The 22,447-nt window shown below is 42.0% G+C and overlaps 1 protein-coding gene across 2 annotated transcripts in view; it reads left to right on the forward strand.

Moving 5' to 3' along the window:
- The window catches only part of METAP1 (methionyl aminopeptidase 1), a 475,875-nt gene extending 458,677 nt beyond the window's left edge, over positions 1–17,198 (forward strand). For both annotated transcript variants that reach the window (XM_085641167.1, XM_085641168.1), the window contains 2 exons: positions 5,853–5,918; positions 15,330–17,198. In XM_085641167.1, coding sequence (XP_085497293.1) covers positions 5,853–5,918; positions 15,330–15,496 — 233 coding nt within the window. In that variant the 3' untranslated portion in view covers positions 15,497–17,198. The remainder of the gene's footprint in view (positions 1–5,852; positions 5,919–15,329) is intronic.
- Positions 17,199–22,447: the final 5,249 nt, after the last annotated feature.

Raw genomic sequence — 22,447 nt, forward strand, 5'->3', positions numbered from 1 at the left:
TCAGACCCAGAATCTCCTACCCAGCCGGCAGCAACACACACAGTCTCGCGGCCTCAGGCAGACCCAGAATCTCCTACCCAGACGGCAGCAACACACATAGTCTCGCGGCCTCAGTCAGACCCAGAATCTCCTACCCAGACGGCAGCAACACACATAGTCTCGCGGCCTCAGTCAGACCCAGAATCTCCTACCCAGACGGCAGCAACACACACAGTCTCGCGGCCTCAGTCAGACCCAGAATCTCCTACCCAGACGGCAGCAACACACATAGTCTCGCGGCCTCAGTCAGACCCAGAATCTCCTACCAGACGGCAGCAACACACATAGTCTCGCGGCCTCAGTCAGACCCAGAATCTCCTACCAGACGGCAGCCTTAGCACGAGCTCATCCTATTATTACCGTAGTACATGACAGGGGAATCGGGATTACTATATATCAGATCACACAAAGACTATTAGTTGAGCACAACCTGTTCTCTAGTTCGAGGGGCTCGTTTCCCCCTCATCCAGTTACCACTTACCTGACCAGGATTAACCTCTGTTCATGTTGAGTTAACTCTGACTAAAAGAATAGGCTATCCTCCTATACAAAAATACACAACACATGCTAACTCACGACAAGCTAAATACTTTATTTAAATGCCACATGCACATTCGCAGAATACATCATATATATATAACCTGCAAGGAAAGTGAAAGGTTAAGTTATACACTTCAAAGAAAAAGGGGTCGACATCACCTGAGTCGTATGTAGCCTGTGCTCAATGGTCATCTAGGTTCCCTTCTCCCTCTGTGCCTCGGCTTCGCCTGGAAGTCACACCTCCGCAGTCGCGGATCTACTCCCTTCTCCCTCTCCGAGTCACTGGAACCTCTTCCTCATCGGCTACTCTCTCTCCTCTTTAGATTCAAGTTCGTCATCTGTCTTCCCTGGAATAAGTAGTAGCTTTTCTGCTAACGGCCAGATGCCGCCTATGGTCTAGAAGCAAGTACCCATATCTAACTCAGACTTTCACTAATATAGAGGTGCATTCTCTCATGGAAATTTCCAGCTCGAAACCTGCCGCCCACCAAATTCCTGTACCTCCCCGTGCCAAGGACACGTTCCCAGCCGGCCGGCCTGATGTAGTGTCTTCGGCAGGGGAAAAATACACTCCTTCGATAAGGGCCGGCCTGAACCGGTTCTCTCCGAGCGAATAACACCTCATAACTAAAACATCGCCCTCCCTCTAGAAGTGTCCCAAGCTGCCGGAGCAGAAAGAAAGATGGAGTCTCTCCTGTCTGAGGCCTACCAGGCCTGAATTCAGCACGACTCAATGAAATACCCTCACTATAGGGCAAGTTATCCTCGATGCTAACGAATCTATCCCCTAGGCTATGTATGTAGGCCCTGATCTATGGGTAGGAGCACGGGATTGTGTCAAAGTGTCTAATAGATAGGCCCTATTCACTACTCTAGTCCTTAGACTTGGATGGAAAGAGACTGAAGTCATATTGATCGCTCTACAACACAAGAAGGCCAGGAAAATCAAGCAGTACAGGGGGCTGAAATGGGCAGAGGACCAGAAAGACCGAATATCCTTGTATGCCGACGACATACTATTATACCTTGCCTCCCCCTATAAATCCATACAACCTGTCTTAAACATATTCACAAACTTCGGGAAATATTCTGAATATGCAATAAACTGGAGCAAGTCGGTATTGTTCGTGCTTCAGGGGTAGATCCCTCGAATTGTACGATAGAAGTGGCTAAGAGAAGAGTTCCGGTATTTGGGAATATTTGTCACGTCAGATCCGGTTCTTTTTCACAATTATAAATTAGCACCACCGCTAGCTAGGCTACGCACAGATGTAAAGCACTGGCGGTCCCTGCCCTTGTCCATAGTGGGCCGTGCCACCCTCTTCAAGATGCTGGCCCTTCCGCGCTTTTTAAATATTCTCCAGAACTGCCCAAACCGTGTCCCAGATGCATATTTCACAGCAGTGGAAAGTGAGGTCCGTACGCTGCTGTGGGATGGTAAAGCCCCTAGGGTGGCTATGAAAAAGCTAATGAAAAGTTGGTATGACGGGGGCATCGCATTACCAGACCTTAATCTCTACTATTGGGCCTCACAACTGGTAGCGGTAAATCACTGCATCTATCCCCCCCCCCCCCCCCCCCCACCGATCCAGTCTATGCTCTTGACAGGTACCAAACAGACCGCTCGGGTTATTTAGGAACCCTGTACTCACGCACAAGGAAAGGTAGGTATTTTGGACCCACCTTGCACACACTGGGGATTTGGCACCAAGTGAACTCTTGGCTGGGCTACCACCCTCACTAATGCAACGCCATTGTGGTATGCCCAGAAACTAGGCATGCTATGTCATCAACCAGAGTTCGACAAATGGGACATGATTGGAATTTCAGTGGTAGGAGACTTTGTTAAAAAGGGTTCTATCCTTAGTTTTGAGGAACTCCGGGGATACTATCAAATGGCTCAAGGGGAACCATTCAGATACCTGCAAATACGACACGCCTTACAGACGGCATTTCCAAACTTTAAAGACATACCAGACTCATCGCCATTAGAAGATCGCCTACACTCACTCAAAAGCCATATCTTTAACATATAAAAAACTATGTAACAACCTGCCCGGCACCTTTAGTAAACTTAGAGAGTAGTGGCAGAGGGACTTGGGACCCATTGATAAGGATTGGCGGTCGGCCCATATGTCCCCCAGGGAAGCAGCCATCACACTTCGCTTTTGACTGATACAGCTTAGGATTCTACACCGGTCCTATATGACCGGGATCACCTTGGCTAAAATAGGCGCAAGACCTGATGACCTCTGTCTACGAGGCTGCCAACAACCAGCCACCTTCTATCACATTATCTGGGTTTGCCCTGCTATCCACCATATATAGGAAGAAGCCACAAATTACGTACAGACCGCACTGGGAAAAGAGGTAGTTCTCACACCACAGCTGGGACTGCTAAACATCTGGGCAGTGACTGACCTTACTGAAATTGAACAACATCTGGTGACGCTAGGATACACACTGGTCAAGCGGGAACTGGCGAGAGGGTGGGGGGGCAACTCCACCCTTCCACTTTTGTGTGGGCAAAAGAATTAGACAAGTGTATGATAGCGGAGAAGGAAGTATTTATAACCCAGGGGTGCCACAAAAAATGGGACAGGAAATGGTCCAAATAGAATGTCTATCGTGGAGACATATGTATAGCCCCAATGGTGGAGTTGGAAATGCGCAGATGTGCGGACGGAGATCTGATCAATTAATGTATATGCTTTGCTGACCCCTGCATAATATACAAATGTATGAGTAATTGTACTATCTACTACGTGGTACTACTACTTGTTAATGTCTTCAGCATGGCTGTAGTAGATTGTATTGGCATTGGCTTCTGTTTTTGTCTGTGCATGTGCGTGCATTCACTAAAAAAACAAAGGTTACAGGGACGATATCGTTACGAAATACAATTAAAAAACCTTAGTCACTGAGAATCGAAAGGTTACAGGGACGTTCTAGTCTGGTTCAGATTTTACACATTAAAAACCATGTCAATTCAGCCGTTATCTCAAGTAACTAGAACTCGTGCCCTAAGGCAACTATAACTCGCGTCCCCACCATGCAGTTTTCTCATCCATAATTTCACTGCAAATGTTACAGGGATATTATCAATGATATAATAGATGATATGAGTGATGTAATATATGGGGTAATTAGCAGTGCATAGCGAAGGTGCGAGTTAGTTATCTTAGGGCATGAGTTTTGGGACCCACTTTTTCTCGGTCCCCACTTGACGGATCATCCCGAAACTTTCCAGGCAGCAGCTGAAGTGATTGGCAAACTCGTCATACTCAGGGCACCCAGTGACGTTGGTTGGGGACCGGGGGAGGAGCCCAAAGCCCCAGCGGTCCCTTTCGGCTGCCCACTTACTGCGGGAGCCGGCATGGCTTTCACACACAGGGAGCTGCTGGAAAGGTAGTGTGGGTGAAAGCAATTCTGCTCCGCTTCCACCAAGTGAGAGCATTTTCAATCCTCTAGCTTGCTGTAAGAGTGTTTGGTGTGGAGCAGTAAAGCTCACGCCAAGCCACTGCAGACAGCTATGTCCAGGGGTTTTCAAAGTAAACAGCCCTGGGGAGGGAGAGTGGCCGGGACCCAGAGGAGAGGGGGTCCACGAGACAACATGCCTACATCCCCCCCCCCCCCCCCACCCCGTGACCACCACCTGATTTATTATTTTTTTTTCTGCGTCATTTTTGCCATTCTGATTTTTTTTCTCCTCTTATATCAATGAATGCCACGCACAACACTCCCTATCGTCTCAAAATAGCTCTATCTTTAGCAGCTTTGAAATGAGCTTTGAAAAACTGCTCTTTAAAATAAAAAACCTTTCCTGTTCGGTTATGTCTTTTCCCATTACCAGCAGTGGCCCGTTGGTACGGGCAGAGGGGCAACACTCCCCAACAAGAAGAGTGTCTGTCAGGCTGAGCAAAGGCTCAGGCAGCCAGGAGCTGTACATGCGCTAAATGCGCAGGTGCCTTGCTGCCTAAATTTGAACTTTGCCAGGCTGAGAATTTCACAGCCCTGTGGGTGTCACCTGCCCCGCCTGGCAAAAGTGCCTCACGGCCCTCCCCTCATGATGAGGAGGAGCCTCACTGATTGCCTCGGACCTGGACGCTTCGGTTTTAAACCATGAGGGGCCAAGTGTCAATCACTGACACCTCTTCACGCAGTGGGCAAGGGAGGGGGGGCATGAGGCTGGGGATGGGGTTAGCAGTCTCACTGACCCCATCACACACTGTGACGAGGTAGGGACTGCTACCTGTTCTCATTGGCTGAGCTAAGGTCAGCCAATGAGAAAAAGCAGCAGTCCCGACTCTCCTGGGGTCTCCGAGGCCCCCCTCCCAAGCTGCAGCGCAGGTTAGTTTTATGTTTGGTGCGTGTATGTATAAATGAATGAATTTGTGAGCTAGTGTCAATGCATGTGTGATTGTGTGCGTATGTAGTCCTCCCGACCTGGTAATATTACCAGTAGCTACTACCCACGACTATCATCACTTTGACGAAGTACACCATGGTGCCTCTAAGATTGAGTAGGTACTCTAAATATTCGGATGCTTAACCAGTGACTGTTAAGTCTTATGCACCACCATAATTTTACTGCAGTACACTGGTTCTGTTTGAACTGCTAACAAGGGAAATAAGCTGAGTGGTGAGCTATTCTGACAAATACAGTGACGCCTAGTGAGTAGAAGATGTGATTGGCAAAACTGGCTAGCTCATTTAAATGATCAGACCAAAATTCAATGTTTCATGCATACTTTTGCAGAACTTACTATATATGCAAACTGCTGACCTTGGGAAAAACTACACTAAGAGAGACCATGACTGCAACTAGCCTAGATCTAGTCGTTTAGAGTATGTAACTGGAGAAATACCAAAATGAAGTTACCTTCTACGGTAGGTCACTGTCAAGGTTGAATATCAAGCACTTTGCACAATTTCTAGTTTACGTAGGTAGGCCTGCTACCCTTTTTTAGCACCTAAAAAAATGTTTTCAGTCAGTTTAGCAAGGGAATCCGTAACTTCTTACAAGAAAAAAAAATCTGTATACAAAAAAGTGCATACATGTATTTATCTTGTATTTCAATATATGTATGTATAAATTAATTGAAAAAGATCTCCAGGAATTGATTTATTCAATTTGAGTAGAGTAAAAGATCGAAGATATCCTAAAATTAAATAAATATGTGAATTAAAACATTATCAAATAAATTTGATATATTATCTGCACTTTCTTTCTGTGGAGAATCAGTTATTAACTAGTATTTTGTTTATTTCAGAAAATAAAGCTGTAGGCGTTATAAAGCCAGGCCACGTGTTTACAATTGAACCAATGATTTGTGAAGGTAAGTAAAAAGCAACACATCTTCTTGATCCGACAGTATTATAACGTTACAATTTTTCTTTTTTTTAATCTCTAGATATTTTTGTTCAATGTTCCATTGCACAGCAACAGTTAATTCTGCGATGCTGTTATTTCTTTTTTGTGTCTTAAGGGTATACCATAATTTTGACCGTTTGCTAATCGGAGTAAAGACCGCTTGACAAAATTAAGAGTTAAAGAAATGGCAAAATGATTAAATATTTTCCCACATGGAAAAGGCCCATGTCCTGAAAAGAAAGGCAGATGGATAGATTGGTGGAAAATATAATGGGGTAGGGAGGAGTAATAAAAGTTGATTTGAAAAACAAAAAGAGTAAAACAGGAGAGTAGATGTATGAGTATTAAAGAAAGGGGAAGCGCATAAAAGAATAGAAGAGAGTAAAAAGGAGAAGTTAAGGGGGAGGGTTTATAAGATTGGGAAAATATAAATGGGATAGAGGTAAGTAGTACAAGTTTAACAAAAAATATAAATGTGGAGAGTACAAGACTTATATTAAAAAAAAAGGAAGGGGAAGAAAAAGAGGGAAAGTAGTATGGGGAGTATGGTATAGGACGGGGAAATGTAGAAATGTCAGAGCAAGTACTAAAAGTTAAATTTTAAAAAAGATAGAGCGGAGGGTAGAAGACCAGTGGGTAGTAAAGAAAATAAAGGGTAGGTAAAAGGAAAAGAGACATGGGGAGAAGGTATAGGGTGGGAAAATGATAAAAGGGGTGGGGGGGGGGAGTAGTAAAAGTGAAGATAAAGCAAGCATTGGCAAAGCCAATATGTATTGCCTATGAGAGCGCGGCTGCTGTGCTGCATGGCTTGAAAAAAAAGCAGCACTGGCCTCATCAAGGGCCTTTTTAGGTCACAGTCTACAAGACAGTGCAGCTGTCTGGTTTGCTAAATACATCTTGGGGACATTCAGAAAGTTGTCCTAGGAATGCATTCTGCTGCCTGTTGCTTGCCATTGACTTTGTGGTTTGTAACTGACTTTTTCTTGCTTCCATTTGCTGGTTTTATTTGTTTTATACTTTTAGGCTGTCCCACTTGAGTTTGTCTTCCCTTGTATAAAAGTTATTTACAGTATCCTTCCGATTGCTCCCTTTCTGTAAACAGGCATGTAAATCTTTTCCTTATCTCGTCAGATTTGCTGTGCATTCAGATAACGAGGTCAAATGTTAGGCTCGGTCTTCCGAGGGCGCTTGTTTACTTTTCTGTCTCTGACATGAAAGTGAGAGGATTTATGTGACAATTTTGCTGGATACTGGGGATAGGACAGAGTTTTTATACTGCACATGACAAGAATTTTTTATTTTTTTTATTCAACCAATTTTTATTGAGACAATGACAGTAAGTAGGTTGGATTTAAACTATAAATATCAACACAGCTCACAGGATGAGCTAACAATTACATGGAATATACACTCAAGCTATAGTACATTTTGGCATGTTCGGATATGCTGGAAAACGAACAAGGGCTCATAGCAAAGAGTACATAAGAAGCATTGAGCTTAGTGGTTCTGAGTGCAAAGCATCTGAACACTGAATCCTAAATAGGCGATAAAAGAGTGTTAGGGGTGAAAGCAAGGGGAAGAAGGAGAAAGGGAAAGCGGGAGCAGGAAGAGGGGATACTAGTAATGTTTGCAACACTGGTAGGTCTAATCAGCAGATGTTGGCGTTGTGTAGGCAACTCTGTAGATGCATGGAAGTGAGAGATGCCATGGGCATAGGGTGCTTATGGGGAGTCCAACTCCTGTAGGTATTTATTGAGGGCGTTCTATAGGGAGTAAGTATGGGATGAGCTGGGAAATTTCTTAAATACTATGTGAAGCACAAGATATTCCACCGTTTGTTAAAGAGTATCTCTACAGTGGATTTCCAATCCGAAAGGATTGCCTTTGCACCCAGGACTAGCATCAGGTTAAACAGAAGTAGGTCTTGAGGAGGGAGGGCAATATTGTGAGGGTATGCGGCCACACCTAGCATTATGGTGAGGAATGATAGTTTGAGCAAGGTCTTAAAGATATTCTCAAGTGCCTGTTGGAGTTTGGTCCAAAGTGGTTGAACCATTTTGCATGTGAAAAACACGTGTTCAAGAGAGCCAGTAGATGCCCCACAGCGGCAGCAGTTATCCGAGGGTAATAGCCTGAGGTTATATAGTCTGGAAGGGGTCCAGTGAGATTGGTGTATTGTCCTGAATCTTGATTGTGAGATTGCCGGGGTGATTTTAGCCATAAAGGGAGAGTGCCAGATTCTATACCAGGTGGTGTCTGAAGTGTGGACCTAGTTCTTCTGGGATGTATGGGGATCATTTATTTTTCAGGTTTCTGAGGAGATGTAGTCTAGGTGGTTCGAGCAGTTTATAGATGTTAGTAGCGAGTGACCGATCCAATGGTTTTCAAACGTTTCAGTGACGAACACCCCCAACCCCCCTTCCGCTCCCAAGTGGAAACAGTGGGGAAACAATCTGGGTGTCGTTGTCTCCCCCCCCCCCCCCCCCCCCTCTCCCATACCCCCCCCCAACTAATTTTTCACAATTCTATTAAACTGGCAATGTTTGAATATGTCTAGACTTTTTTAAACATTGCAGTTAAGTTCTGTTTCAGTTTTAAAAATGCAATCAAATACATGATTGCCAAACATACTATTCTGATCAGGCAGGCTTTACTAACCTGTGAAAGTATACATATTGTGATTATTAGAAAAGGAGGCGGGTTTTAAAGAATATTTGGAGTTCCTTTGTTTTTTGACCTTATCCAGAATATACATGACAAATGTCAGTGATGGCCTATTATAGAGCAGCTTACTGCCGCTCATTTTGTTCCAGTAAAAACAAAGCATTGTCATCCTCATATTTCTCCCTCAGTTTGAAGACCCCTGGTCCAATCCTTCTTAAGGTTGGCAAGTAGATTGGGCAGATCTGGGCTATGTGGTTTTGGTAGTTTCCTTATGGCCCCTTTCAGTTTCAGGAATTTATCAAATTCAGTGGGGGAGGTCATGGAGTGAGCACAGGTCTGTGAAGGAGATGGGTTCAAGGATTAGCCCAGATCTCCAATGGAATTAACGTCTTTATTAGACCACTTTTTCCTTTTTTTTTTTTCTTTTTTTTTATGCTTCTTTTTATTATTTAGTAAACAAACCCGTTACATCACAAGCATTTCATCATTACAAATAGCATCTTTACCATTAACATTTTATGAAAAAATTGTGGGCAACTGATTCCGATTTTTTTGGGATTGAAGGGGCTATTGATTGCACCTGATTAAATTTGATATGCCAGGGGTCGGAATTTATCAGTTGCTGTATATAACATCTGTTCCATATTTTTGGGGGAGTAACATGCGGATTTTGGTGCTTACAGCACGAACATCCACACGTCTTGGTTAACCGTATTGTTTTACCCTATTCACTAATTAACGAAGCATGAGGTATTCTACGCACCAGTAAGTACTACTGAAAGCAGAATTACGACCCCTTAGGAAGCAATGTCAGAATACTCCGACATACCAGGAACCAGGGCCATGCTAGAACGATGCACTACTATGTCAATCTTAGAGAATTTCATAGAACAGACATGTGACACCAGGGGGCAGATTACAAGGCCCTTGTGCCACTTCTGCCTCACTTTTCCCATGTTAAAAATTATGCAAAGGTGGCGTAAGGGCCTTGTAAATAGGCCCTCAGGTCTCCAGCTGTCTGTTCTCTTTTTTTTATTTTTTTTTTTATTTTATTCGAGCAAAATTCATCCAACATAATTCAAACAGTACATAGAAATACAATAAGAAATCTGAAATAGGGATTCAAATCAAAATTTAAGCAGGCAAATAAGCAAATATAAAGCCAAGCAGACAGCTTATTTAGTTCAAAAGAGGTGGATCATTAGATCTATGTTTTAAATACCATTTAGAAATGGGAGCCCAAATCTGGGCCCCGAGAAGCCGAGCTTTTTTACCTCTTGAACTATAAATTAAAAGCTCTTGTTTGTATGTTGCTAAAAATCGGCTAAGCCACATCTGAAAAGTAGGTGAATCTGTATCTTTCCACCGTGCAGCTAAAATAATACGAAAAATAGCAGTACCCAAAAAAAGTATCCTTTGTTCTTCCGTATTATGACCGAGCGATTCATCATGCCCCAATAAATAAAGAGTTAATGAATCTTGAATATGATGACCAAATAATCGGTTCCAAAAGTCCATGAACGAAGCTTTTAATAAATCTAATTTGGGACAGCTTGCAAACATATGTACTAAATTCGCTTGGGGTTGATTACATCTCGGACAACTATCATCAGCCCGAAGACCCCAAGAAAATAACTTTGTGGGGGTAAAATAGAGGTTATAAAGAACTCTATAATATTGGGCTTTAAGATTCGAAGGTAGGTGGGAACTTTTAGGTATTAATACAGTGGATGATCTCTTTGGCAATGATATTACTCTGTCATTTGGACGGTTACAACAGAAATTTAACGTTCCTTCCACTGACTTTTTGAAATATCTGCAGGTGTTTACAAGCATTCGTGACCGGACTCCCAGTATTAAATTGGATGACATTAAGCTGTTCTCTATTATTGGGAAACATTCCACTAGGATTGGCACTTTTTATCAATTATTGAACCAGAGTACTCCAGATGATTTAGAACGGGTTGAACAGGCCTGGGCTATAAGATTAGCTAATTCAAATGTTGATGTTGATTTTTGCCTGGTTCTTTCAGCTGAGCTATTTATTCCTTCGAATCTTAAAGACCACTTTTTCCAGAACACACTTTTTCCCTACAACTTGATTCTGTGGTTGCGCAAGAGAGAAACTACATGAGTCAGCAAGGTGGTTGTTTAGGGTTTTATCAAGCCGGAGAAGGGCAGAGATTGTATCAGCAATAATGGCAAGAGTGTGGGTAAGAGGTAGGTTCGATAGGTCACGTATGGTGGAGATAAGGGAAGGGGCGATACCAATGTGGATTCGATTTGGAGCCAGAGGGAAAATTGATCGTCCACCTCCCTAAACTGCCAGCTAGCCTGAGATTTCGGAAAGTCCTGCTGATATCTTGGGAAGTCTGGCAGGTTGAGACCACCTCTTTATTTGTTCAGTTTGAGGATAGGACCAGATATCCTAGCTCTTTCCTTTCCAAAGGAAATCTGAAATTTCTTTGTCCACATTTTTAAGGAAGGTGGGGTAGAGATTCATGGGACGCATACTTGAGAGAAAGTTGATCAAAGGTGCGATCATCATTTTGGCCGTATCGGCTCTACCCCACCATATAATGTGTTTTGGGGACCAGGCGTTTTAACAGTTTTTTAATTGTGGCCATAGGTTTACTTTCATTAATCGTAATTGAGGTGCTTAGGTCTTTACCAATCCAAGTACCGAGGTTTTTAAGTGCCTTGGGTTGCCATTTCAGGCTGGAGGTACCCAGGATTGAAGTTGTACCATGGATATTCAGTTGAAAGACCTCTGTTTTTGAGCTATTGAGTGTATAGCCAAATACATGTGAACAATTCTCAGTTTCTGTCATGATGTAGGGTATGGCTATGTCTGCCTGTTCAGTAAAGATAAAGACGTCATCGGCATAGACCGCTACCATTTGTCTGCCAGATTGAAAATGAACACCACTGATGCTATGATTGTGTTTAAGGGAGGAGAGTAGGGGTTCGATGACCAATAAAAGTGGAGAGAGGATACCCCTGTCTAGTGTCTTGAGCTAGAGAGGATTTCAACAGATGTTCATTGACTCCAACCTTTGCCACTGGTTTTGCATACAAAGTCATAACCATACCAATAAAGTCCTCACTGAGTTGGATTCTGTGTAATGCTCCCCAAAGGAATATCCATGAGACTATGTTGAAGGCTTTTTCCATGGCAAAGGCCAAAGCAGCGGCTGGGGAGGAGGTTGAGTGAGCTTTATCTAAAGTGTGCCAAAAAATACGGATGTTGTCTGTGGCGAGTCTGCCTTTCAAGAAGCCAGTTTGGGATGAGGCAATCAATTTTGATATAACCTTCTCCTCTCTACGAGCGAGAACCTTAACGCAATCTTAGTAATCCATGCTGATTAGGGAGATCGGCCTGAAGTTCCTGACATCTAAAGGGTCCTTCCCTTCTTTGGTAATAACTACTATTGTAGCCTTTGCGGCAGAACCGAAAACTCGACTTGTTAAGCTGTATGACAATGAGGGCTAGCAGAGGCTCCAACAAAATGTTGGAGAAGGTTTTAAAGAATTTCACAGAGTACCCATCGGGACCAGGATCTTTCCCAGATGTAAGTGACTTTATGGTGGAAACCATCTCCTCAAAAGAGAATGGGGGTGTTAAGGAGAGATCTGTCATCTGGGGAGACTAGAGGAAGGGTGAAAGCGTTTAAATAGGAAGAGCATTCTTTCGGGTTGAGTATGGTACTTTGGGTGTATAGGTCGGTGTAGAATTTATGGAAGACTTCTTGAATTTCCTAGGAGGATATGTTACTCCATCATTGTTGTTACGTGAAGTAATGGATCTATTTTTTGAGTATTTTAGGGAGTTAGCTAGGGCCTTACCAGCTTTGTTTCAAAAGATTGATTTCGAAGCATTCGCAATGTGTACCCATTTTGGCACCCTTTTGCTGAGAATCCGGTTATATTTGCGTTGTAAATTTCGTACATTGGGGATTGTTTAAGGAGTCAGTGTTCGATTGATTCATTTAGTGTTTTAATCTCCATTTCAATAGAGGAAAGACGTTCTTTCAGGAGTTTATTACTGGTCGCAATTGGGTAAATCCGAGTACCCTTAAGGCTAGCTTTCAGTGCATCCCATCTGATCATTGTGGAGGTATCGTCTGGTGCATTTTCTTTAAGGAACTTATTGATTTTGTTTTTCGTAGATCTCTTCCTCCAAGAGATCATCGTTACGGCACCAAATTTTTGAGGGGAGGGAGGAGATCTATCTGAGAGGTCAAGGTCAACCGAAGTACATGCATGGTCATATATTATCTGTTCAATCTTGGGATTTTGTGCTGAGGGGACAAGAGATTTGTCCACTAAAATGTAGTCTATTCTAGTAAGGGTGTGATGAGGGGATGAGTAGAACGTGGTTTCGCTGCTTTACCCGTTAACCAGCCTCCAGATGTCTACTAGGTTGTTGGTTTTGCAGCTTAAGTTCATTTGTGTGTGGGACTTGCTGTTTGGGAATTTGTGAGAGGAGAGTCGGCCAAGCACGCCATCAATCGGAAGGTTGAAGTCTCCTCAAATAATCCCAGTTTTCCCTGAGATTTCTGAAAGACCTTCATTCAGGTCCTTTTAAAAAATCTACAGAGTTGTCGATGGCTACGATGGCAAGTTCTTTGTGTTTCCTTGATACCTTAGTGATTGACCAGCGGCCCTAATGATCGTGTGGTGAGTGGGACAGAAAATTCATTTTGGAACTTCTGGAGAGTAGGGTGGTTACACCATTTTTTTGTCTGCTGGGGAGACTAGAGTCTCGGTGATCCGGGGGAATAGAATCTCCCATCTTTGATGGGCTTAATATGGGTCTCTTGCAATAAAATTATGTCCCCTTTTAGTTTGTGACAATATTCAGTGATTTTGTTTTTTTATTTTTACGCTTTACAGGGTGTGAAAGGCCCTTGGTATTTAATGAGATTTTAGTTCCAGCCATATCTCTGCAGTAGGGTAGATAAAGTAGTGGAGTGTATATGTTGGCAAGCCGGTGAGTTAAGTCATTGAGAGTATGTATGATAGGAGTGAGCAAAGTGGTGTAGTTCAATTGAGGATAGACAACAGGAGTGGTGATCGCACATGACTGTATTGACAACATTCTAATGTGGGTGCATTATATGTTGAATTTGTCATAACCACTATGGTGGATGATATAGGGCGTAGTAAACATTAAGATAAACCTACCATTCGAGACTTAGAATATGTCAGTGGAGGGAAGGACAGGAAAGGAGTTGGAAAGTGAAAAGAGTAAAGAACAAGTAAACCGAACAAAATCCCAAACTCTCGCCCGCATACCACCCCAACCCTGAAATGCGGGCGAGCCGCATTTCCCCTGCCTATATTGAACCGAGGAGAGGTAGGCCACAAGTTGGCCAGACCTCAACAGCGATTATCCTACCTCCATCTGTGAGTAGTACAGAACGTGCCCAAAAGTATTATGGCAAAGTGTTCACAAATAAATAAAGTGAGCACATGTTCTGCTGGGTACAACATTGCATATTTTTTTTAAGAAACTTTTTTTCGTTGATTTTACAACTTCCATCACAGTGAGCGCAGCACCAATGCAAAAGAGCTCCACATACATTGAAATTCTACAGGCAGGCACAAGGAGAAAGGAAAAACTTCCAGGTGCCTGACACTTCTGGACTACTGACCCGAGCCCCCCTCTGCCCTTGCTCCCCCCCCCCACCACCACCACTACCCCAATATCTGCCCAGTACCTCCAAATCTTAAAATGTTTGAGGGCAACCCCTGGACAAGTATATTGGTCGTTCCAGACCCATGCAGTGGTCCTTGCCCTTGGCTCACATGTTCATTAGTGTTGCCTCCTTTTCTTTCCACGCCCTGGCAATGTCCCTCTTTGCAACTACGAGACCCAGCCAAAGAAGTTCTCTCTGGTAGCAAGTGCTACCTAAGTCATCAGTTATATGCAGAAGAATAAGTTTGGGATCTAGGGGGATCTCCCAACGACCACCCCTTCGAGGTGGCTCAGCATCTCAGGGGATCTCAATCCAGTCACAGGGAGCAAACCCTCTAAATAAAATTGGATATTTTTATGTACACTATTTTCCTCTCAAAGTTAGAAAGGACAGTGGTAATGTAATGGTGTTGCAAAGCTTCTGTGCTGGACAAAAAAAAACATTTGTGATGAATAATGATTGGAATATGATCTGCTGAATGTTTAGAAACCAATGTGTTTTGAATCCCATTTGAACCAGTCTGTGTTAAAAGTGCGAAAACACTGGATTAATGCCACAGAGTACGACACATTTGTCTTCTATGTCATAATAAGCTGAAAGATTTCTCTTTCCTTTGCCATATAATTCAATCAAGCTTGCCAATAATTTGGTTCTTAATTTCCTCTTACTTTCAGTGGCTCTAGCAATGAACCTTCCTCTCAAGTAACTCCACTTGGAGTTGGGTCTTTCCGGCCACCCATTAGTCAAGTGGTCTGCTTGCTAAATGCTTTTATGGTTCTACAGAGCTCCTTACAGGGCGTTGAAGAGGCATCTCTTTTTTAGGTCCCCTTGTCTCTATGAATGCATCAGTCACTTCAAAACATGGTTTGTGTTTTCGGTCAGTACTTCCTCTTTCAGATCCTGTTTAAAAACTAAGCTTTCTTGTTCTGTTTTATTTTAAGCGAATATCATCATCCTGTGTAATCACTATAACGATCTGCACTAAATAAAATTCTTATTATTTTGAACAGGAGGGTGGCAAGATGAGACTTGGCCCGATGGCTGGACAGCAGTAACAAGGGACGGGAAGAGGACGGCGCAGTTTGAACACACACTACTAGTTACAGAGACTGGCTGTGAGATTCTGACCAGGCGGCTTGAAGACAATGGACGCCCTCACTTCATGTGTCAGATTTAGTTTCTAAACCGAACTGGAAGATCTGAATGGTGTCTTTTTGGTGTCTGTACTTTTCACTTTTTTCTGAAAGCACAAAGTACAGAAAATGGGGATTTTATCATTTGTTTTGTTCTCGTTAACTGTAATTGACAGAAGGATATTTTTTGAAAAGTCCTGCAAAATCCTGACAAACTCACTTTTCCAGAAAGAAAAGGCAAAAAGGTTGTTTCATTCAGAACTATTTTTGCCCTTTGATTAGCCTATTTCTTTAATCTCCCTACAATTATCGCTTACCTTCTATCACCCCTTACAGCCTTATTGCCATTTTTAGCACTTTTCTTCCATAAAAGAGCAACATTTGCAGGCATTCGTAGCCTGTCTGGATGCCTCTGCACCACCAAAGACAGATTTCAATCTTACTTGGATAGTTAATCATTCGAGTGATATTTTATTTTCTCCTACCTCTCTCATGCCATCTGTTGATGGCAGATTCTTGCCCCTATCTTTTGATGGCAGATTTGTCTTCTAGCTGACTCATGTGTAGTCAGCTGTTGTGTGTCCTCTGTGGGCAGGTTGGGGTTCATCTTGTGCTCTAGTTAATTTAGAAAACCTTGGTCTTCTGGGTGCATTAAAGTTAATACATGACCTGCTCTCGCTTTATCATCTAAGCTGGTGTGGTTTATCTCAGATGAGAAAAACTGCTTTCTGTGATTGCAGGCTCGGGTCACTTATGCATCAAAGGCAGGCAGAATAGAATGTGGTCCAGACATTTTCTATAGTATATCGGCAGTTTGATCCACTTTAATTAAAAAACAAAATACCATGCTTAGTAGGAGGGGATCGCCTTACTACAGAATATCACTGTTTCTGGCATGACTTCTAGTGGTGCTAGAATATCAACCAAAATAAGATTGACTACCTATGTTCCCTCTTCATTCCCTGTATTTATTGATTATATCTAAAGTAGAAACACTTAAAAACCCTACTGCAGTACTTGGAAGACTATAAAGCCTTAATTGTGAATGTCTAATGAGGCACTGTGAAGTCAGTTGCACCCATACCCATTGAGGAGGTTGTGGTGGCGGCAGCTACTTTCAAACTGTGTCCCTCTGCTCGATTCGTGAAAGCAATTTTTCCTGCATTTTTTCCTTCAGAAGCTTATGATCTGTGAAAGGCGAACTGAAATTTTAAATCTCATATGAAATGTTCATTTTCACTAGATTTGTTTTGATAAAGTGTTAGATTTTATAAATCTTTATTTTAATAGTCTTAGAATAGTCCTTTTGAAAATGAAACGTTGTCCTTATAATAACCATTATTCTTCCCCAGATCCCCCACAATTCTCTTTGCGATATTGGTACTTATAAGGACTGAAATCATCCCTTCTAGAGTGCCTCAGACCTTTTTGTGCTGTAATATACTGTTGTGATGACCATTGCATTGCCTTCATCATTATAATTTTCAAGTGGCCTCAAACAGGTACATTAGTGCTTAGGTGTGTTTGTAGGAGGTTTTAACTTGGCAGGCTGCAGTATTTGGAGTGACTTGTATTGACTGATCAGTAATGTAACAAATTAAGGGGTGTAAAGAAAATCCAGATAACACACTCTGGAAATGTTTCTCACACATAACATGTTAACTGCACCCATGCAGTGTCTGGCCTTGCTCGTGTTGTGAGTGGGCTTGACATCCTTTGCAATTCAAATAAAAGCCTTGAACTGTTTTAGTGGAGGAATAATTTTAATGAATGAGTTGGTTTCCCTGCATGTGTGTTTGTCAGTGAAATGTAAGATTATTTTAGAGGTCCATTTCTGTGAAAATTCTTGCATATTAACTAAAATGTATTCACTTACATCCCATTAATCTAGGCGACAATAGATTTTATTGTACTTTTTAGTATTAACCTTTTAGGCACAGTATTTTACAAATAGTGCCTCATGTAGGCTATGCAAGAAAATGCCCCTCAGACTCATTTGGAGAGAGACTGATGTCGCATCTGCTCCCCTTCTGATCAAGCTTTCATCTGTGTGTGAACCATGCAAGTCATCCCGTCAACCTGACCAGACAGGAGATGGCCCATTTTGTCTCGTTTCCACCAGTGTTTCCTTTTAGGACAGGGGTTCTTGATTGTGTGTGCCTCGTACATCTTGTGCATAACCTGTGTAGATGGGGGATCTTATTAAAGAGAGCACAATTTGAATCTTAAGAACTGATCCCACCTCACCATTTGGGTTGGGGATTTGCTCTGGACCAATCTCTGTACGTGCTGTTTTTGTTTCTCGTATCATCATCATCCATCCTTTCCTCACAGGAACAAATACCTGGGGTATTCTTAAACTAAACTTGTCCCTCATGAGGTAAAACATTTTACCAGAAACAGATGCTAAAAGGATCATTGTACTTTGGAAGGCCCATGGGTTTGCAAATCCTGGTGTACAAGAAAGACCCTTACCACTCCTCTGTTCATGGGACAGATTCAGCGCCCAGATTGCAAAACTCACTTCACAGGTGGATAATGGTTAATTTCATATGGACAGAAAGGGGAACACCTTGAGATTATTTGGAGCTTGCCGGAACTCCTTTTGTTTGGAGTAGCTCCTTGTACCTTTCTGTCGCAAGTGACAGAATACGAAGCGTTCGAAAGAAAAATACCCAGTTTGGCTCTTATGTAAATGACTCTAGTCCCTATGTTGGTTAAGGGCCATCCCAAAAACAGGATGTTTGATGAGGCACAGTTTACAGCTGTAGCTTTAGTTTACACTGTAATCCATGCTTCCTTTATAGTTTGACAGTAGCAGCATTTATTAAAGGGTAGTCCAGGATTGAACATACCAGTAGAAGAAACCATATCCAGCTCCTGAGTGAACATGAGATAATCTACACTGTTATTATCAACTCTGTATTCCAGTCACAATCACCAAAGGTACAAATCCCATTTTCACAAAACTCACCGACACATCACTCAAACTCCGCCAGTGGCAATAAATGCGCTCCTCTTTTGTAAACAAATTTTAAACTGCTTCGTGGGACAGTTGTACTGGTGCCCTATTAATAAGGTGCAACAACAGTGTTGGAGACACATTTCTAGTCCTAAAAAAATCTTCAAGTGACAGACCCACAAATGTTTCACCTCTTTTTCCTTGCTGCAGGGTCGAGACCAGTTCAAGGGATGTGTGGCTGTAGATACAGATGCTTAGCATAATCCTGCCATCTAGTGTTGGGCTCGGAAATGTGCAAGTTGTTTTTCTTCGAAGAAAGTCTCCTATTGCTGGTAATGTGCATGGTCATTGACTCCATTGCTAAAGTGTCTTTTTTTCTGCCATCTGGTTCGTATATGTGCTCCTCGACTCCGGTTTAACATGGTCGTCATTTCTTCTTTTCCATACTCTACTGTCTGTATTATTTTCGATTGTGGCTTTCATCTGTCCATCCCGTCTGTTGATCGAAGTCGATTTCGTCGGGGTGACTCGAGTCAGCTGTGGGCCCGTGGGCCTTTGCCCTTCAGGGTGCTCTTAATAACTTTTAAATTTCTTCCATGTCAGGTACACTCTGTGATGAAATGGATGCCTTTCAGCTTCTGCCCTCGTTCCCACGCACCCATCTCCACTAGGTGTGTAACTTGTGCCTCTCCCCTGAACACAAGGAGGCTACCTGTGAGGCTTCCAGAATCCTCACACATAAGATGCAGATGCAGTTGCCTGGGAGTCAGGAGCATTCCACTAGCATTACAAAGACAAACAAGAGGTTAGAAATAATAAGAATATAACATATCTTCCTTCTAACAATTAAAAAATAAATATTCCCCATATTTAACTAAAAATTCAAACAAGTCTGAAGTTGAATAGCAATACATCAATCACATGTATAATCATCAAGACATTTTGGTGTGACAACAGTGCGGGAAGAGTGACGAGTAATGACCGGATCAGGCATACATTCTCTTTGTGTCACTCTCTTATTGGAAGTGGAATCGGAACTTCTACTGTAAATGGATTTAGCAGATTGACTCTTAAACCATTCATTTTGTTCAGTAGTATTGCATATGGATACCTTTCTAGTGTTCCACCAATTTCCATCCGCACGTTTTACGCATTTACCTTTTAACATGCACAATCTCCTTGGGACATGACCATTTAGACGCACCTTTTTTGGTTCTGTCACCTATGTAAACTTACTAACATTCCCGTCCTAAAAGATTGAGGAGACTTGTGAATGTGTGAGTTGTGTCTTTGACCATAAGAATTCTGATATTCTTTAACAGACTCTAATTTCATCATGGTTAGCCTCACTTGTGCGTGCTCTATTCATCCAAGCAGGCACTGCTACAGTACAAGATACCCTTCCCTTAAGAAGACTGAAAGGAGTTTCTTTGGTGACTTAATGAGGGGTGGTCCTATAACACCATACCATATCTTTCACTTGTTTATAATATAAACCACTCTTACCTGTGAGTTGTATGTTCTCAACTAGCACTCTATTGAACTTCTCCACTAAACCATTACCCCATGGATGGTACACTGGAGTCTTGGTATGTTTGATGCCCCATGTTGCTAAAAATTTCAAAATTTCTGCAGAAATAAGGCCATTTCGAAAAAAAATTAATCGTAACAATATCAAATCTGTCATTCGTGCCAAGAGTTTCAAATGGACCACAAATAGCAATGGCCAGTTTTTCCCAAGGTGATTTGGGTAAAGGTTAAGGATCAATAGTGGTCTCTTGGGTGGTGTGTGATTTATCACTCACAGCACAAGCAATACAACCACGTACAAATCTTTCAATTTGAGCGTCCATACCTGGCCACCAGAAATCTTCCCTAATACACCTTTTCATGGCTGACATACCGCAATGACCCTCATGCATAAGTTTTAATAATCTTTCTCTTAGACTTTGTGGAACTACAAGACTACCTCCCCTTCTTACAAAGTTGTTCACTATGGCAAATTCTGACCATATAAGTCTGAAAGGCTCTAAAGAGTCAGGATGTAATTTCCACCCTCGAATATCAGTAAGAGCTTCCCTTAGATTTTTTATGGTGATATCGTCATTGGCAGCAGACATCCATTCCTTTTCAGAAATAGCACTACATATGTCATTAATGTCAGCAATCATCATTAACATGTATGTTTTCAATTGGTAACCTTGACAAACAATCGGCATTTACGTTTTTTACACCAGGAACATATTTGACATCAAAAAAATATTCTTGATGTCGGAAAAGCCATTTGGCTATCCTGGGAGTGGCTTTAGCTGCTCCCCTCGTATAAAATAGATCTACTAATGGTTTATGGTCTGTCCTTAATGTAAATCTAATGCCCCAGACGAATATGCGAAAGTGTTAAACACCTCACCAGCAAGCGAGAGCTTCTTTTTCGACTGTGGAGTAAGTATGTTCTGCACCTTTTAATGTGCGAGAAGCAAATGCTACCACTCTTTCCTTCCCATTGTGTACCTGTATCAGAACGGCACCATGACCATGGTTGCTAGCATCAGTGGAAATTATGGTCTTGTCATCAGGATAAAATGGTTTTAAACAAACAGCTTTTGCTATGGCTTTTTTATGCCCTCAAATGTTATTTGACACTCATCAGACCATGTAAATTTTGTCCCTTTCTTCATGAGATTTCTTAAACTTTGAATTTTATCAGAAAAATGACTAACACATTTGGATTAATACTCCACAAGACCAAGAAAGGATATAAGTTGGTCTTTATCGGTTGGCGAAGGCGCTTTTTCTATGGCATCTATTAAACTAATCTTAGGCTTGACTCCCTCCTTGGTTAGTGTATGACCTAAATAAGGCACACAAAAATTACATTTTTCAAGACCTATGGTGAGCCCCGCATCAGCTAATTTACTCAAAACAGATTCTAGAATAACATGGTTATTTAACATCACGCCCCCAAATTAATACATCGTCCTGAAATACCAAAGTGTTCTCAACACCAGATAAACCTTTTTGCATCACTCTTTGAAAAACGGCGGATGCCGAAGCAAGACCAAATGGCCTACAAATAAACTGAAATGCTCCCTCAGGTGTAATGAAAGAAGTGAGATGTCTTCTTTCCTCGTGTAGAAGAACCTGATGGTATGGACTGGATAAGTGTAGTGTGGTAAAATATGCACCTCCTTCTACACTGGCCAGCATTTTAAATTAATTCAGAGGAGAGGATGACTATCAATCCATATGCACTCGTTTAAATCTCTCAAATCAATACACATCCTGATCTTGCCGTTGGGTTTTCAAAACCACTGGACTTAATCATTTTGATGCCGCAATGGGCTCGATTACTTTATCTTTGCATAGTCTCTGTAGTTCTTCTTTCAACTTCTGCCTCAAAACCATCGGTACATTCCTTACTTTGTGTACGACATTGTCTTTTAAAATAATGCGATGTCTAAATTTTTTGAGACATCCTAGAGAATTTTTTAAAAGATCTGGAAACTTGGTGACCCATTTGTTGTTAGGAGAGCCTATATTCAAAACTTGATTGGGATGGTTAGGATTTAATATAATGTCTAAAGCACGCTGTTCCTTCCATCCAAGAAGTGATTTTCCTTTTTCCACTATGTAAAGTTTGGCCAATGTTTTCTTGCCTTTAACACAAATTTTGGTTAAGACATAACCTATAACAGGAAGTTTATTGCCACAATAACCTTCTGTTGTGACATCAGTAGGTTGCAGATCTTTTGTGGAGAAACCTACGTTTGCCCAAATGGATTTATCAGTGATATAAAATGGAGAAAATGAATCTGCCCGCATGTGAACTTCTGAACCATTAATCTTCACAAGACATTTGGGAGGACAATACCTATCTTTGGACCCCTCACAATTGCACACCTGTGAGGAATCCATCATTAATAATTCTATATTGTCGTTTTCACTTTCACATGAAAAATCATCTTCTTTTACCAAATTAATGGTTTTCTTGTCAAGTTGAAAATTAGGAGTGCCCTTACATAGTCTAGAATAA

The sequence above is a fragment of the Triturus cristatus genome, chromosome 2_2, assembly GCF_964204655.1.
Source record: "Triturus cristatus chromosome 2_2, aTriCri1.1, whole genome shotgun sequence".
NCBI lineage: Eukaryota > Metazoa > Chordata > Amphibia > Caudata > Salamandridae > Triturus > Triturus cristatus.